This window comes from Phaseolus vulgaris, chromosome 2 (genome assembly GCF_000499845.2).
Source record: "Phaseolus vulgaris cultivar G19833 chromosome 2, P. vulgaris v2.0, whole genome shotgun sequence".
In the NCBI taxonomy this organism is placed as follows: domain Eukaryota; kingdom Viridiplantae; phylum Streptophyta; class Magnoliopsida; order Fabales; family Fabaceae; genus Phaseolus; species Phaseolus vulgaris.
In genome coordinates this window covers 43,283,716-43,303,468 of record NC_023758.2, presented here as the reverse complement: position 1 = coordinate 43,303,468, position 19,753 = coordinate 43,283,716, and the positions used below count along the sequence as shown (strand labels likewise).

The following is a 19,753-nucleotide window of genomic DNA, read 5'->3' as shown; positions in this document are numbered from 1 at the left end:
TTAAAGGCATATAACTTTTTTATGATTTATTTTTTATTCAAAAACTTTACATTAAAGTAAAACAAGTTTTAGGTATTTTAAAATATTTCGTAAATATAAAATAAATAAAAAGGAATAAAAGGTTAATATTTTAATTTTTGAGGTTCATGTTAGTTGTCTAGTGAGTGCTTTTTAACGGATGCCGATACAGCGACAACGATAGATCACTTATTATTCAAACGTGAATTTGTCATCCAACGATTATAATAATTGAAAAGAAAAGAGACATCGCATTCGAAAATTATTTTTTATACATAAAAGAGAGAAAGGGAAGGCTGGTGCAAAAGAAAGAAACCCAAACTACATTATTAAATACTACTAGAATATGAAACATATCTTACAGTCTGATTTTTTTGGCTAAGTGAGAAAACACTGAACCAAAAAATCAGTAACATTCCCTTAGTCCCACACCGACAGAGATGAAGACAAGCTAACTTCCAATGAAAGGAAACTCATAAACCATGGTAGAGAGGTTTTGTTTGATTCCCTATCTATCTCGTTAAGGAACATCTTATCTTAAACTGCTTTTCAGGGAGAATTGGTGTGCAGAGTGCAACAATACTGCAAGCATCATCATTCACAAAGCACAGACAAAATCACCGCTTGTCTCAATATCATCGATGTCAGCATCTGCATCAATATCATCAAGGTCCATGCTGCCCCCAACAAATTGCTCACTAACTTTTGGGCCCTCACCCGGTTTCCTAGCCTCTTGAATTATTGACAGTATTTCTTCAATGCTTTGAGTGTCACACGATTCATTCATGTCATTCTGCAACACCCCTTCTCCCCCATCCATAAATTCTAGTGGCAAGTTCTTTAGGAACCAAGAGTGCATTTTAATCTCGGGTATGGTAATTCTCTGCTTCAAACAGTGTAACATAGTAAAATATACGCTAATAAATGTTCATGGCGGTGTTATTTAATAAAAATTGAACCTATATCTAAAATAATATGCTATTAACACATTCAAGTAATTGTACCTTTTCTGGGTTGGCCACAAAGATTCGAGACAAAAGGTGCCTACACTCTTTACTGATACGTACATAGTCTGGAATAGAATAGTGGACACTGAGAATTCGCTGTCAAAATTATCCAAACTGAATTAATAAATTGTGTGATTAATTAGTGACATTAAGTACACTTGGACAAATAAAGGTAACTCCTATTATTATTGGTCCAACTAACCTGAAGTGTTTTTCTGAAGTTTCTTGGATCTTCTGGGTCTTCAAAAGGATATGCACCAACCAGCATCACATATAAGGTCACCCCACAAGACCAAACATCTGCGACCTAATCATTCTCAAGGATAAGAACATATCAGTGGCCAAACACTAGCTCCAAGTGAGTGAAGCCACGATTACATGATTGGAAAGGGAAATTTAGATGTCAAGTTACCTTTCCATCATATTCTCTTCTTGACAAAACCTCTGGTGCAATATAGGCAGGGGTTCCTACAGTAGATTTTGGCTGGGAGTGCAGAACAGATGACTGGAGAAAGATAAGGAACACCATTGAGTAATTAACTAGACTCTGAAATATTAAATGAAGTTTAAGTCATGAGTTGTTGCCTTTGAGTAACCAAAGTCACAGATTTTAAGTCGTGGTGCTGAGCTTCCATCTAGAAGTGTGTTTTCCAGCTTAAGATCCCTATGGCAAATTTCCTGTAACAAAATTGCTTCTTCAATTCAGCTGATGAAAGTAATCAGACTGAATTCAAAACATTCGTTGAGGAATAAACCATTTAGATCCAGTTTGGACAAGAAAATGTTACCATGGAATGGCAATAGCTGACTCCAGAAATCAATTGCTGAAAGAAATATCTTGCCTATGCAAAGAAAAGGAGAAATTAAGAAGAAATTTTCTCTTTACAAGTATCTAGCATGCGAAATACTATGCATAAAATAAAATTTAAGTAATTAGATAATAACAGTGTGTTAAATGCGAAAATTGAAACTATGAGTAAAATATGTTAATCATCGGAAGCAGCTAACATGCCATCAACTTGCCATTGGAAAATTCATGCACTAGTACTATATGTATTTGTTTAAAGAAACAGTACGCCTATTTTGTTTCATGCTGAGTGTACATTTGATGCAATCTTAGTTTATTACTGTTCTGGAATCTAAAAAGTTAAGTAATACAATGGCCATGTTGGACAAAAGCACTATCTTAGAACCACTGAAGCTTTTCCTATCAACTGTTGGAAATGATTTAAGTCTAATCTACCTCGTCCTCACTGAATCTCCCAGCACTGCATATTCTTTCAAACAGTTCTCCCCCGGCAGCATATTCCATGACTATTGCAAGATGAGTTGGAGTGAGTAACACCTGCAGTGAATGACCATTTTATATGTCACAAATCAAAGGCAAGAAACGTGTGTTGTAGACAAAAAATCGACTAATAATAAAGTAATAACAATGTATATAAACGAGGGATAGCAAGCAAAATTAAACTAAATATATGGAGAAGAAAGAACATGACATTTACCTTGTGCAATTGCAAAGGAGGAACGAGTGTTCCTCTTCTCCAGATATTAGTTTTACTCATATACATTATTATTTTGTTTTTGTGAGAAAAAGTATTTCTTACAAATCAAATTGAAAAGATTCTGGAAACTCCCTTGAAGCAAAATCAGAAATAAATGACACTGAATATTGAGATGCCTGAGGGAACTGTATATGGTAGAGAATAAAGCTGAATTACGAAGGACATGGAAAAGAAATCATGCTCCCTTAATTGGACTCGAATATTTATTCCATTTTGGGACAAAACTGAATTTAGGACAACAGAGTTTAGGAGCATATAGCAGTGGATGCATATTCATTTTCGCAAAAGTTGGTAAGAAGTAGCTAAAGAAAGCAAAGGATTTGGTTTTAGAGAAGGATAATAACTGCACTAACACCTTTGATATTGTACTCATTGAAACCAAAAAGCCTGGAATTTGGTACCTCCTTGAATCTAATGATATTGGGGTGCTTCAAGGACCTATGATTTATAATTTCTCTTTGCACGTGTTCATCAATCTGCAAAACCCAATAGAACCCCATTAACTGACCACAATCCAAAGGACATGTATAGAAAATATGACAGCAGAAAAGAAGATTGATGTTGGAAAATAGAACCTTGAAGCCTCTCTCAATGAACTTGACAGCGTATAATTGAGCAGTCCATTTTTCCTTGACCAGCTTTGCCACACCAAAGTTCCCTGACCCAATATCTTTGATTATCTCATACCGTTCCATGGTTAAACTAGTTGAAACTTGAATTGAAGTGTATGTAAGTATCAGCAACAGGGAATTGTGTTAAATGAGGTGTGAGCTAGCGAGAGAATTGGCCAATCTTTCTTTGTTGCTTTTCTTATTGGACTTGTACTACTTGTTTGCGTGTAGCATCGCATCTTTTTTATGGCCTCCAAATTCCAATGCGCAAAAGTTTGCAATAAAAAGATGATTGGGTTCTGGGTTCTGGGTTCTGATGCCTTTGTTGCAAATTACAATTGGACTGTCACTATGCCCTCAGACTCAGGACTTTGTATGTCAGAAATATATATTTAGTTTAGGTAGGTATAATTTATGACGCATGACATAACATATCCTCTTTTTCACCATTTTCCTTCATAACCACCAATCTTTACGAATAAAACATATTTTTATACTCTATTTTCAAAATTAATTCATTTAATACTTAGAAAATGTCGCCAAAGATAAGAAATTTTTATATCATATTTTACGTAATTAAATTGTTATTTCATAATAGATAAATTAGTTTGACGTAGAAAAAAGGGTAATTAATTTAAAGATAGATTGTTAAAAAAATTGCTTTATTGAAATATCACAACATCAAAGCTTAAAACTAAAGGTAGTTAAGAATAAGGAAGTACGTTAAAAGTTTAACGCATGATAAGACCTGCAACTTTATTCACTTATATATATAATAGAATGTTTTTATTTAGTGAACATATGTAGTGTTTTTGTTCTACCTTGAAATGCGAATACACGGACTATGTATGTTTTTCTCGAATTAAATAATATTGTAAAAAATGGAATTACATCAACCGTCTACTTAATACTTGTGTTTGAAACGAGGAGGAAAAGGTGGCGAAGGAAAGGAATATAGGAATTTAAAATCTGAAGTGAAAGAAAAAGTGAAAAGAAATAAGATTTTATTTATAGTGATTTTTATTTTTTTTAATAAAATAAAGAAACAAAATGAATTACTTTTTTCTCCTTATCAAACATATAGGTATAGTATTAATAATAATGTGCGGGCTGAATAACTTAAGCATAAAAAGATTATAAAAAAAGAGGAGTTTATGAGAAGATGGAAAGTGAGACGTGGCATAAAGTAATTGGTTGGAAGTAGTAGCAGAGGAAGAAAGATTGCAGTGAATTGTTTGGAGAGGAAACCAAATGTTGGGTAAGAACAGCGATGCGTACTCGCCCTTCCATTCCATTTGCAGAAAGACGCATGGTGAAAGTGAGAAGGTGTTGACTATTTTGAGCGTGAGAAGCGCGAGTAGAGAAGTTTGATAGTCTCGGAGAGTGGGTTTTAGTAGGCATTTAAAGAGGAAAAATAGGCAAATGAATGGGATAGAAGTTTACGAGGTGGAGGAGCATAGACAGGTCAGGTCATACCCATACTTTGCTTAGACAATTTTGGAGAAGGGCTTATCTCACACCTCATCACAACTTTAAAATGCATATCGTTTATCACATTTACTACTATTTACTAAAATAAATCAACTATTTCTTTATATACACACTTACATTATCTTTAAATAAATTTTCTCTATAAATTTATTTTACCTATTTTAATCTAAACAATTTAAATTTTTTATATTTTTTCTTAAATTACTATAAATTCAAATATTAGTATAAGTTATAGGTTCTGTTTGAAATGTTAAGAAAAGTAAATAATATTAATAAAATAATAATTATCAAATTATATACCAAGGAATTTCAAAAAGATGGTGGAATAACCAATATTTTGGTGTATTTTGATGATTTTGTAGCTGGAGTTTGCAATGCTTATAGCATTCCAATACGAGCACGGTGCTAGCTGGAATAGGATGTCTAACTAATGCAGCAAACATTTTCTATCTATTGCTTCTGTGTTGTTTGTTCATCTCTTTATTCTTGGAGATTTTTAATGTGGTTTGGTTTATGTAAAAGGGTTGGAATACCCCTTTTATATCCCTCTTAATTTAATTTAATTCTTTGCTGATAAAAAAATCAAATTATACACTATTATAACGAATTATGTGTAATTAATTTAATAATAACATAGTGAATTCCTATCTAATTAGATTATAATTTGGAGAGAGTAATTCTCTATATACTAGTATAAATACATATAATAGAATAAAACTTCTTCTTACTTCTTACCATATTCTTAAATACAATTTTTTTATAAATAAAATATAAAATATTAGATTTTTTTGTACGTGGATTTTATCTAGCCCAGCCCAAATATTTGTTGATCAAACCATTTTTTAAATAATAAATATTTTTTTTAAAATAATATTATTTATTAAAAATAAATATACGTATTATAGTTTATATATAAATTTACCAAAATTTAAAAACTAAAAATATTTTTATTAAAAAATATAAACTTTTTTTTTGTTTTTTAGATTTAAATATGTTTTAAAGAAACCAAAAATATTTTTTTAATTCGATATACGATGGTATAAGACTTAAAAGTCACAGCCCGTTTTCACTATAAAATTGACTCAGTTTGTTACATTTTTACAGTTTGTTATATATATATATATATATTAATTAATAAGGATGATATAAAATATAAACTATATTAGTATAGTTTACATTCACTACAATATAATTAAAATAATAATCTGGTGATTTTTTTTCTAAAATTATTCATTAAATTTGAATTTAAATATATTGGAGTATTTACAAATTGTATATTATTTTAAACTATTTGACATTTTATTCCTATATATTAAAAGTAATGTATTACACGTTTTTAAATAAATAAAAATAATGTTTTTTTACTTTTATGATTATTATTTTTAATAAAATCTAACATGGATAATCTCAATAATCTATAACTATAATATAGTAATGATATACTTCTCTTAATTTTTGTGGGACAATCAGGTTTAGGGTAACTCATATTTTTCGTGAAGGGGATGCGTGTGCTGATAAGTTGGCTAATTTAGGATTTATTCATAGAGAATCATTTCATTGGTATAATAGACTCCCAGCTAGTCTGTTCTTAGAATTTTTTATGAATAGGTATAATCTACCTATGTATCGTTTGTGTTAACATATGGGTTTTGGTCTAGTCTCCCCATATTTTTGTATTTTTTTTTAATAATATTTTTTTTATGTGATGGCAGATGATTGTTGTTACTTAATGTCAGCTTAGCTGAGATGTCAAGTTGCACAGTGATGTTTAACACGAAAACTTTATAAAATAAAAATATAATAATGATATTTTTTTATATTGTTATAGTTATTTAGGTACATCTTTCACATTATCTAGGAGAAGGTTAAAAACATTTTTAACATATTTTTTTCCTTTAATCTTCTCATATTTTTTAAATAAAATCGTGATAAAATTTTGAGTTTTAAAACAGATATTATATAGATTATTTTTAATCTTCAATCCTGTACTATTGTAAAAAATTTCAAGACAAAGGAACAATTAGTTATGATAATACTTTATATGAAAATGTTAATTGATATTGTAATGTTTGGAACAAATATTTTATTAGTTGAAAATTTCTATCGATTAATGTTTACGTATCACATTACACACTCACACGTACGTGTGTATATATATATATATATATATATATATATATATATATATGAAAAATGGTCAAATACTTTTGATATTATTTTTTAAGAGTTATTTTTTAAACTAAATTGGGTAAGTTTTGAGGTGAGTTGTTTCGGATTTATTGGATTTAATGAAATATTGAGTTATAGAGACTTTTACAGATAATTCTTATCATATAAATAAAAATATTAGTTGATGAAAACATGATAGAGGTCCTTACTACCTACCTATTCAGATACCAAGAGTCATAGGACTTAATAGGTATAACAAGTGTTAAGTCTAGTTTTATATTATTTATTTATTTATATTATCTTACTCTATTTTTTTTTGTAATTATAAATAACATTTGTAATGAATTTTTCACATGAAAATAATTACATTATTATTTTTTTAAATGAAAATAAGAAATTTAAATTGATTTATTGAAATGAAATACTTTAAAATAAAAAATCGAAGAAGTTAAGTTTTCATGAATTTTAAATTTCTTAGAATTTTTAAATTATTTTAATAAACTTTTTCTTAAAAGCTAAGTCGTATCTTGTTGGCAGGTCAACTAACTAGCGAGGCTATGCTGTTTTTTTCTAAACCTATAACTGTTTTATTTAATCAATAGTACATACAACTGACTATTCATAATAATCAATAAAATTAATATTTACCGTTTTACACTTCATAAATTTAATATAAATTCAGTTTGGTTTTAATATTTATTTAATCAATTAATTTTAAAATATTTTAATTTATGATTTTATATTTGATGTACATTTAAAAATATTCACATGATGTATATACTCCAAAGATACTAAATGTAATTAAAAGAAGACAATAATTTGGTAGAAGGTGTGTATTTATTGTATATTCGATGTATCTGGATTTTATTGTAACTAGTCTCTAGCCTTCGTTTTTGTTGAGAAAGATGTTCCTAACTTTCGACTCTATCATGTCTTCCTCATTTTTAATGTTTTCTCTAACGTGTCAAACCAAAATAACTTCTTTTATAAAGAAATTAGGTTTTAATGTGGGTGTTTTACTAGAGAATCTTTTAGGATCCTTTTTTCCATAAATAGATAAACAGAACTTTTCTTTTTTCACAACAGCAACACCAATATTTTTTTTGTTTTTTTTCTCTTATTGTATATCCATGGCGTCCTTCTTTTACATTTCTTTGGTGGTTATGGCAGAGGATGAAAAAAGGATTAGATGATTGATGGAACGAAACAGAAGAAAAATAATTTTAGAAAATGGTAGCACTTTTTTTTAATTAGTGTATTATTTTTAATTAATTTTTTATCTGTTTTTCTTTATCTGGATATATTTAGTTTTTTACTTTATGTGTCATCTATTTTTAATTTACTATGTTATTTTTATAAAATTCATTTATCTTCACTTCCAAAAAAAATGTTAGAAATATCCGGATGTCATGTGTTTTGTTGGATGAGGACAATTCATTGTATATAAGTGGGTGCAAACCTCACATCATGAGCCAATTTCATGCGATTGAGTTAGACTTAAAGTTCACTTTGTAATATGATATCAGAGTTATTTCGAGCATATCCTAACGAGTGTTTGTTGGCCTTCTTTGACTCTCGTGAGGGTGTGTAGGTCATAAGAAAACAATGATGTATGTGATAAAAAAGAAAACAAAAGAGGAAGAAATATGTAATAAGTAGAGTATTTTTTCGGTGATTGATTTAAGAAAACTATTTTTTTTTTTAAATGTAGGTTCAGTAATTTTTTTATTTATTAAAGTCTTTTATTTTATAGGTGTGTCTTCTTTTTCTTTCTACTTTATAATATCGTATATTATTGGCTTCACATACAGTTGAACATTTATGATAAAATTTTGACATTTAGTATGCATAGTTTATGAATGAATATGAGATTTGAACTAAGCAATACATCCCAATTAATATAAGTATCTAATAATAGATTTTGTTTGCAAATTAAACTTGGTGGAAGTTAAGACTTCAATAACTTTTTAATATAAAGAATATAATCTACACTAAATAAGGTAAAGGAGTAAACTTTACCTACATAGTTTAAGAAAGTTGTTTTTAATTATAAATTAATTTTATTCTAAATATAGAGTTATTATTGATTGATATACACAATGCTTAAAACTAGTTTTGATAAAAAAATATTATGAAAATATTATTAACTAAAATGTGATGAAATTGAAGTTTATCCAGATGTAAAGTGTATATATATGTATGTGATATTTAATATATATATATATATATATATATATATATTCGTTTATTTTTCTATAAAAATTTGTGAACTGTACAACATGAGTATGTTTTATCATGTAATATTTTAATACCAGTTTTTATTCATATTATTTATTCTATAACACAAACAAACACTCTATTATGGGTTTTTAAATAAAATTTATATATTTATGAAAAAATTTAAACTTAATAATAAAAATTGGCACTAAATATTCCATTTGTTTTTTAAAACGCTATTAGAAATGTTATTTTTTTTTTTATAAAAGTTTTCAAGTTAGGCATCACTATGTAATTTGACATGTGACACCTTAAGTAACAACAATCATCTGTCATCACATGACAAAAATATTATTAAAAAAAGAAAAAAATACAAAAATATGGAGGATTAGACCAAAATCCACGTATTATTAAAAATGCTATTTTGTTAAAACGTTAGGTTCTAATTTTTATATTCACTTTTATCTTGTTAATTTATTTAAGTTTTATTTTTTATATTTTTTATACACTACTTTTGTTAATTCACTTATAAAACATGTTTTCTTTTCATATAAAGTGAAAATCTATTTGTTTTTAAATCTAGATGGTTCATATGTTGGTTCATATGTTGATTTAAAATTAATATTCATCTAAATTTTATATTCACCCATCCCTCTAATTTAGTAGAAAATTATACTTTAATATAATATTTTTATAAAAGTTAATGCATTATACAACATGCGTCTCATACTTATACATGTATTCTTAGTCACACTTCTTTTGTATGAAATTAAAATTTCAATGCAATTATCTAAAATAATAAATATCACATGCTTCTATGAACTCATTTACACTCATGTAGATGAAATTATGACACAAATACATAAAGGATGACAATAAGATTATTATAAGTTTAACTATGGTACGTCTTCGAAATAAAAAATTATATTATTTTTATTAGATATAAAATTTATGTCTCATTCAGTCATATATTGTTTTTATACCGAATCAAATATCAATTATTTTTATTAAAAAAACTAAAAAAATGATATTAAATATCAATTACATGTGATTAAAATTTCATGACAAGTATAATATAATTTTGTAAAAATGATATTAAAAAATTGTATAAACATTATTTTTAAAATGATAAGTTATTTAGTTGTTTTGAAATAAAGAAAAATTATTATTTTAATGGTATAGATAAAATCCTTAATTTCATGCTAATCAAGATGTACGGTTGATTTATCATGTTTAATTAGAATTAAAGTTCTATATAATTAGGTGCTAATCTCGTGCTTGATTTTTTTTTTTTAATTTCTAATAGATCTTTGGTGATCTAGATTGTATATGAGTGATCTAGGTTACAGTTATTATTATTAAATAATTTATATGATTTATTTAGTATTGTTACTTTATCCAATTTTATAACCATGATGCATGTAGGTTGACAAAAAAAAAAAGATAGCAGCAGTAACCTACTTTGAAATCTTAAATATCCTCTTTTAAAAAAATACGCATTTATGTATTTTGTTTTTGTAAAGAATGGGTAACTATAGTTATTTTAATTTAAAATAAACATTTAGTATTAAAACTACATAAGTATTTTGATTTTAACTTTCTATTTCTTATGTTTTTACATTTAGATGTTTAATATTATTTTCATTTTTATTCTTTATTCTTTATATATATTTTAATTATTATTCCAGTACACGTGGCCATTGAAAAATGAGAGATGTAGTAAATGCATTGACAACAAGTTATCTTTGCACCCTTTTTATGTTTTCTCGGAGTTATTTTTTTATAAAGCTTAATTATTTTTTTAATCCTTGTATTAAGGTAAAAAAATAAATTCCATTTTTTATATTAAAAAAAAAATTCTTGTCCGCTTCAATTTAGTTCCATTTTTTCTTAAAAAATTTATTGTGAAATTATATATGTTGTTACACTATTAAAATCTTTTAAGAAAGTTAAAATATTGTAATAAATTGTTTTGCAAAAGTTGGACTATATTTAATGATTTAAAAAATTAAAACTATATTAAACTTTTAAAAATATTGGAAGTTATTTGACAGGAACTAAAAAAAGTAATTAAACATTTTTATTATTTTTCTTGTCTTTCAAAAACATCAATCTCTCTTTATTTTCATTACTTTTTTTCTCCTCCACCCACTTTGCTCATCAACATAACATAAAGTAACTCCTGCTATGAAGAAACGAAACTAGTTTTGTTTGGGAGTATGAAGAAAGTATAGAAATTGAAAATAATCTATAACCATAATAATACCCAATGATATTTTTTTTTATAAAAGTTTTCACTATGAACTTTGAAATCTCAGATAGGCTGGCACCTCAAGTAACAATAATCATCTGTCATCATATAAAAAAATATTATTAAAAAAAGGAAAAAAAATACAAAAAAATATGGGGGATTAGACCAAAATCCACATGTTAACAAAACCGATACATAGGTAGACTATACCTATTCATAAAAAATTCTAAGAACAAATTAGATAGAAGTCTATTATACCAATAAAATGATTCTCTATGAATGAATCCTATATTAACCCTAAATCTGATTGTCCCACAGAAATTAAGACAAATATTCAATCGAGTACGAAGCATCTACGGAACATTAGTTCTAGCAGTAAACGCAACACAAACCAATGCAGAATCACATTCAAGTCAAACAGTAGTAAGTCCCATCTTTTGAGCTTCCTCTATAGCATGTATAACTCCATAAAACTCAGCAATCAAAACAGTCTGAACTTCAAGAAACAAAGCACCAATAAATTCTTCCATACTCCCACAAAAAATACATTCATAAGTAGCAAAATCAAGATACCCTAAACAGCTCCATCAGTGTTAATTTTAACCCAACCAGTAAAAAAAATTCTCATATACCATGAAGAGGATAATTAAGTTGATAATACCAAATGATTTAAAGTAGTGATATTTAAGTTGATAAAAAATGCATAGTTTAAATTACATATGGGTTTTAAAAAATGATGATTAAAAATATGGAAAGAGTTGTGTTTGGTGTGTGTGGAGTGAGGAATATTGTTGGGAAAGGGAAGGTGGTGGGGCCCTTGAGAAAAAGTGTGGTTCGAAAAGAAAGAATGAAGGAACGGTGGTGGTGAGTGTCATGAGAAGAAGGAAACGTGAGTGCCTACTTTTAACATTTTTGTATTTTCATCTTCTTCAACACTGTCACTGCAGACCAACCATCGTTTTTTTCACACATCCTTTTCATCAATTTCAGTTAGTACCACATCCTCACACAAGTTCAAAAGCCCCAAACACTGCAAGTTGATCAAGCTGGTGAACCATGTCAGATAAAAATAATTAATCGGTTAGTTGAGAAATGTACATATATTTTATATAGATCAACTAGTATAAAAAATACATATCTTACCTTTATTTTTTGTACATGAGTGTTTGTAAAACTTTGATTTATAAATTATTATTTGTTTGTTTTCTGTCTCGTATATTAAACCGAATCTAACTATTTTACCACATAAGTTTTAAAAAAATATTCACTAGAATACTATTCAACCCTCTTATTATATCATCTTAATACAAAAATGTAAGAAGTTTATAAACAATTTCTCCTCACATTTTAGATTAAATGTATATTAAATAAATTAGTAAACATGAAAAAAAATAACAATAGAATATTGGTAATTAGTTAATAATAATAAAAATAGAAACGTTTTAACATCCCTAATTACATCACCTAAAAACTACATCATTGCAAATAATTATCTAATTAACATATAATTTATATCTCAAAAGATATAATTTTTCATAAGGATTCTAATATTTACATATGTTTAAACAAAAACATCAAATGCTCCATCAACTTATACTTAAGCTCTATCACCTAAAACAACATATGCTCAAGTGTAAACACACGATCATCACAAATAAAAAAAAAACAAAGCACAAAATAAACCACAGGATAAACTAACTATTTTTAAAACTTCTAATATAAATGTAACTTTAGTTAACAAACATAAATTCAACAATCCTTATACAATTTCACAAAAATCAAGTATCTTTAAAAATTCATAATTCATCTTTCTAATGTCAGACTTCTACTGACCGACAAAAACAAAAACACTTGACTCTACTTCTGGATGACTTGCATATTGACTTAGACTTAGAGATCTGCATTTGTCATACTACCTCACTGTGAATTCACACAATTATGTGCATAATAATCTCAATATCGAATCACCTCATACTACAAGGTTAATTCATATAACAGGTCAAATTAGTTATCTTTCAAACAACTGACTCATTCATATGAACCTCCTTCGACTCTCACTACCTGGATAACTTCATCTATATAATTTTATTATATCAGTAGAGTCGGGATACCTCATTGTAGAAGAATCACTAGCCAATGTACATTCTAACAATCTCAACACGTTATTTCATTTCCTGAAAATACTATTGTTGGAGATCCCACATCGACTAGAGATTAGAGCCTTTCATTGTATATAAGTGGGTGCAAACCTCAACCTCATGAGCCGGTTTTATGGGGTTGAGTTAGGCTTAAAGTCCACTTCATAACAATTATGTATCAATTACAACTTCATATTTCACATCTCACATTATATAAAATCACATCATTTAATCACACCAAAGTTTAGAAGTCAAACAAACCATAATTTTATCCAAAAATTCCATAAACACATAAACTACATGATTTTCAATTAAATATATAATTAAAATTCATATAAAATTTATTAAAAACAATAAAAAATAATAAAACATAAATACATAAGCAAACTTTAAATTTAAGTTTTTTTAGCTTGAGCGAAAATGATCATCGCTTGAGCAAAAATTTTGTCGCTTAAGCGAAAATCAACCTAAGAACACCCCAAAATTCACCTCATTTTTGCTTGAGCGAGAATTTTCTCGCTTGAGCAAAAATAGGTATGGAACTCACTATCTCAAGCTAGCTTGAGTGAGAAAGGTCTCACCTAAGCGAAAATATTTCATTTGAGTGAGTTATGTAGAAAAATTTGCACAAAAAGTTATTTATGCATGTTCTCATGAATTTTTGTACATTCTAACTTGTATTTTATCAAATCGAAAATAACAATTTCCTACTCAAAGTTGGATAGTTATCCTAATATAGCTACCTTGTCAATCTATAATATTATCTATATATTCAACATCTCTAAATCAAAGTCATTCATAATCAAACAACTAATACTTACAATTTCTTACACTCCATTATATCATAATAGAGTTAAAGTTATTCATACTATCATTCAAACACTTCTAATCTCAATCAAAACACATTCAATAAATTATCCAAATAAAATTCAACATACACTATACAAAATTATCAAATCAACCATTTTACATTTAATTTCACTCAGTACATTACTTTACTTAAAAGCAAACATTCCAGCAAGGAGATTTTGAAATTGGTGACAATGTCATCATCACATCCAGATCTTCTAACCTATGGTTGTATTGAAATTAAAACTAGTTTCCCTTACTTGAGAATAGGTAGATGTGCTCACCAAGAGCTTAACTCCTACCGGATCCAATGACAACTTAACTGGCAACATAAAGTCTTAATCAATGATTTAACCATATCACAAAGACTCTGAACTAAAAAGGACTACCCCTGAAGCCAAAAACACTACATGCAAAAACCTATACTAAAAACAAACCTAACAAGTTCAAAATTAACTCAAAGGAAGAATGAGCAAAAATGAACATACTCTGTCTGTCTAAAACTCTGATTGAACAGTCTCGAAGTATTTGCTGTCAGGATTCCAATACAAACTCCGATTGTTAGTATGATGTCAAAAGGGTTTAAAGAGAGAGAGTTAAAGAGAAGGAAGAGGAAGGAAAAATGAAATTTCTAAAGAGATGACGATTCTTTTAAAATGAAACTTGAATAACTGATTTTTTTTTTTCTAAATTTGTTTTAACTTGAAATTAATTTTGGACCTAGAATAAAATCTTCAGCAAACCAAACATGTAAATATTTATTAAATATGTCGATAGAAAATTTGAAATTACATATCGATTATTGCATACGAATAAAAATTCATATGTAAAATGAACGTTACATACGAATTCTAATAAGTATGTAAATAGACATTACAGTTTTTTCCATATGTAAACCAAAAGTAATTACAGATATAATCCGTATGTAAGATATTTAAAAATTTAATTAAAAAAAATTTACATACGAATATAATTCATATATAATTTATTTCAAATTTAATTAAAAAATAATAAAAAATGTTACATACAGATTATATCCGTATGTAATGTATTAAAAATTTAATTAAAAAAAATTATTATATATAAATTAAATTTATATATAACTTATTTCAAATTTAATTAAAAAATAACAAAAAGTGTTACATATATGTAATGTAAATAAATAAAAACGGTTACGGATAAAATGGATATGTAACTTATTTTAAATTTAATTAAAAAATAACAAAAAATATTATTTTCTTGTAGTGAATAAAGCATCTCTTAGCTCCATTTTTTTGTTATTTTATTTTATTCAATGTGAAGCCATTTTTTTCAAATGAAGTTATCAAAGGTTCCTCCTTTGCTTGATTAAGTTTAACAAAGTCTCAATTTTCTTTCTTTTGTTTTCAAATCACTCCAACTCTAAAATCTTTAACCATCAAAGGGCAAATAAATCTAAATCTCCCTGAAATCCAAAATAATGTGAAAAACCCCTAAAAGAACCCAAACTCTAAAATCTTTAACCATCAAAGGGCAAATAAATCTAAATCTCCCTGAAATCCAAAATAATGTGAAAAACCCCTAAAAGAACCCAAGTAACAAAATTGGTGAGAACAAAGGGTAGAACTAAAACCTAATGAGGAATATAAATTGCATGCAAACCTACATGAATTAATATGCACATATGGTAAGAAATTTTAGGCATCACCATCATTTTGTGAAGCGATTGGTACTTGAATAACTGATTTTTCTATTTATATACTCCTTTCACTTTAATAATAATAAAATATTCAGATGTCATTTAAAATATATCACTTTTACCCTAAAACTATTTTCTAGATCGTTACAAATGTTGTGACATACAAATTTGTAATAATTAGTATTTATCATCCTAGGTAATCAAAATGCATAATTTTAAATTAACTTATTTTTAAATAGACTAATTAATAAACATGAAACATTTAACAACAATAAAACATTAATAATTCATGAAAAATAAAAAAGTGATATTGAAAATTAGTAATTGGCCTTTATCATCACTAAATCATAAAAAGACAAAATTTTAAATTAAAAATATTTTTAAACTTTAAATCTTAATTTCCCTTTACAGGGATACATTTATCTAATTCTAGCATTCAATTTTTGGAGAAAAAAATACATCCAATGTATTTAATTTAGTTTAAATATATTATAACACAAACTAAGTAAAAAACATTAAAACTATAAAGTCACATTTAATTTTTCTTCTATTTTTGGAATTTTTCAAATTTATTAAATTCTTTTATATATGAGTTTCTCCACCACTTTTTGAAATTTCAAGAAAATAAAGAAATACAATGAATTCTAACCAAAAACAAACTTTATATATTTGTTTTTATAGAGTTGAATATTTATCACCAAAGATATAAGGTCAGTATTTTAATATCCTATCATTCTCAATTCTCTTTAGCTTGTCGATCTCGGTTGTTCTCACTTGATCCGGAGCAATGTATCTGCATAAACAATATGACGTTCAAGTTAGACATGATTTGTATGTTTTATTTATGTGCAAGGGTTAAACATTTATTACCTTTCACTTTAAGAATATCTATTTATTTATAGTTTTTGTCATGGTCCCTATCTATTCAGAGAATCATTCTAGATCCATGTAAGCCCAATGTTCTTTTAACAACATTCTTAAAAAATAATTAATTTTTTCTTTTATAATTAACCTTCCTCACAAGTTTGACTTGTTGGGTTAAGAGACTGATCAGTGGTGACACTAGAATTTACCTAGCTGAATAACCAAGGTGCCAAAATGTTTTAGTACGTAATACTAAGGTTTGTCTGATCGAATGAACGAAGTGTCAAATGTATATTGATAAGCAAATAATAGATATAACTCTACTTATCTAAAGTACAATATAATTTATATATATAATGTTAAGATCGTAGCTTTAAAAATATTATACATTAGCTAAACTTTGATTGAAATTAGACTATTACATTTTCTAGAAGATTGGTCGCTTCCACCATGAATGAAACTTCAACACGTTCTCCACTGCATCAATCTTAATGTGTTGTTCTGTCGCTTTTGGAAACTTCATAATCAGGCCCAACTCAATTTTCGTCGACCAGGGCGCAATTCACAAAAATACACACTGTGGAGAAAATTGGTAAATTAACATCTATAGAATATAAAATAGAGTAATGTTTAAAGCGTTTTAAAAATCATTTTTAAATTATAAATGCATTCGAAATTATTTATGATAATTTTGTAAATTTTTTGAAAATTAATTGACAAATTCTGGTGAAATAGATTATGTAGAAACTTAAACTAACATATCCTGAGCCAAAAAAAAACGATGGGAACTCATAAAAATATAGACTTCAGTACGATAATTAAAATTTCAGAAATAAAGGAATGAAGAACCGTGACTTCTCTTCCAAGAAAAATAAGAGAACTACTCTTTACTTCTTCTATTTTTTTATTTATAAATAAATAAATTCTCCCGTAAATAATTTTATGTTATACAAAGTATTTATTTTTCATAAATAAAAAAAGGTTAATTTTCTTTTCATTTTATGCTAACTGGGGTGGTGATTTGCCGTGGGTCTTAAAAAAACCTACTTTTTTTTTTTTTATCAAGAAATGATAGAAATTAGATGGTTTTATCCTAAATCTCCCCTTTGGTTTAAAAAAAGAATGGTGTAAATGATATTACATATTTCCCAATAATTTTTAGTTCTTGACGTCTTATCTCCTAATTCTTCATTTCATTGTTGATTGCAATGATCACATTCTACTATTTATTCTGCAACATATCTCCAACAAATCTTAATTTGTTGAGTTTACAATGAATGAATGATTGATTGCCGTTTTTCTTGAAAGTTAACACATTTGGATGCTGACAACACAATCTTCAAATTTTCAGCACACTGGCTTGGAAACCCTAATAAGATAGTGCAACCTTATTAGGGGGAAAATGAATTTTCTTAGTAACTAATAACTCAATTTTAATGCTAATCTTTGCAAGTATAGTAGTAGTTGTTAGAGGATAAACTTTAGATTTATAACAACTATTAATTTATTGAACTTAAAAACTCACACTCACATAAATTGCTTCCTAAAATAATAAATAAAAGGGATCGCAATATCTTATATTTACTCTTATTTTTGTTCTCTATCTTACTAATAAGATTTTAAACGTATAGTGTGAACTTTAAACATAATCTCATCTCATAAAACTGATTTGAAATTTGCATCTAAACTATTATATTATTGAAATATTATTATTTTTTATCTGACATATCAATCAAGTGTATTAGTGTACGTGTTGCATGTAACAAGAAAAATTATGGAATTATGTGTCATTCAACTACAGCTTATTCATCTCAATAAAAGACATTTTCAGTTACACCAAAATTTGCTAGGGATAACATTTTATAATCTCGATTCTTTGACATCCTACAGTTTCCAGTTTGAATAGTTATCAAGAGAGAGGAAAATACAATAGAGAATGATATCTTATCGGGAGACAAGATCCCAAAATTTTTTTAGTGCTGTATGCACAAATTTTGTATTGTATGTACTATTCAGTATTTAAACCTTTTTCTTATATTTATATTTATAGTTAATAGTCAATTTGGTATTGTGATTTTAAAAAAATTCAATTTGGTCCATAAGTTTTTTAAAATGTATTTAAAATGGTCCTTTCTGTTAAATATCACCAAACGGCGTTAAGTGGTGCTTATGTGGCAGACACGTGTAAGTTACGTGGATTGTGCTTACATTACTTTGGTGAATACTGAATTAGGGTTTAGGTTATTCAAATTGGGGATTTCGAATTTCTGATTTAGGGTTTCTGATACGAGGATTGCTCCCCTGGTTGGATTCTGTGGTGCGTTTCCCTGCTTCGATTCCATTCGGAAGTGTGCTCCCCTCATTCGATTCTGTGGTGCACACCTTCGAATGGAATCGAAGCAGGGAAGCGCACCACAGAATCCAACCAGGGGAGCAATCCTCGTATTAGAACCCTAAATCAGAAATTCGAAATCTTCAATTTGAATAATCTAAACCCTAATTCAGTATTCACTAAAGTAATGTATGTAAGCACCATCTACGTAACTTACACCCACATAAGCACCACTTAACGCCGTTTGGTGATATTTAACAGAAAGGACCATTTTGAATACATTTTAAAAAACTTAGGAACCAAATTGAATTTTTTAAAAACCACTGTACTAAATTGACTATTGACTATAAATATAGGGACGAAAAAGGTAATTAAACCTATTTAAAACGATTTTTTTAATGGGAAATTCAACATTCAATGAAATGAGAAAGGTTTAATAATAGCGATGATAAATAAATACTTTGCTACATTCAAATTCGAAAATGCTTAAGAAATAATTGTAAAGTTGATCTCATTATTTTTAACACATATTTCCTTATGCAAATAAAACAAGTTTTTTTTTT

At 27.4% G+C, this 19,753-nt stretch overlaps 1 protein-coding gene across 2 annotated transcripts; it reads right to left on the bottom strand.

The window, feature by feature from the left end:
* Positions 1-249: 249 nt before the first annotated feature.
* On the bottom strand, positions 250-3,944 carry LOC137812376 (serine/threonine-protein kinase SAPK2-like). 2 transcript variants are annotated; one of them, XM_068614321.1, is made up of 9 exons: positions 3,166-3,944; positions 2,992-3,066; positions 2,269-2,370; positions 1,814-1,867; positions 1,611-1,703; positions 1,438-1,530; positions 1,228-1,332; positions 1,023-1,121; positions 250-901 (listed from the first exon to the last, which is right to left on the bottom strand). In XM_068614321.1, the coding sequence occupies exons 1-9, from the start codon at positions 3,283-3,285 to the stop codon at positions 617-619; spliced, it is 1,026 nt and encodes a 341-aa protein (XP_068470422.1). In that variant the 5' UTR covers positions 3,286-3,944; the 3' UTR covers positions 250-616. The 2 variants fall into 2 exon arrangements, with proteins under 2 accessions (XP_068470422.1, XP_068470423.1); XM_068614322.1 differs by lacking the exons at positions 2,992-3,066; positions 3,166-3,944 and adding an exon at positions 2,946-2,966.
* Between the last annotated feature and the right edge of the window lie 15,809 nt (positions 3,945-19,753).

Excerpts from the sequence above, each read along its gene's own strand:
- LOC137812376 (XM_068614321.1), bottom strand. The coding sequence starts at position 3,285 with ATGGAACGGTATGAGATAATCAAAGATATTGGGTCAGGGAACTTTGGT. Across the intron at positions 3,067-3,165 it reads TCATTGAGAGAGGCTTCAAG|ATTGATGAACACGTGCAAAG; the intron begins GTTCTATTTTCC and ends TGGGTTTTGCAG. Across the intron at positions 2,371-2,991 it reads ATATCATTAGATTCAAGGAG|GTGTTACTCACTCCAACTCA; the intron begins GTACCAAATTCC and ends CATTCACTGCAG.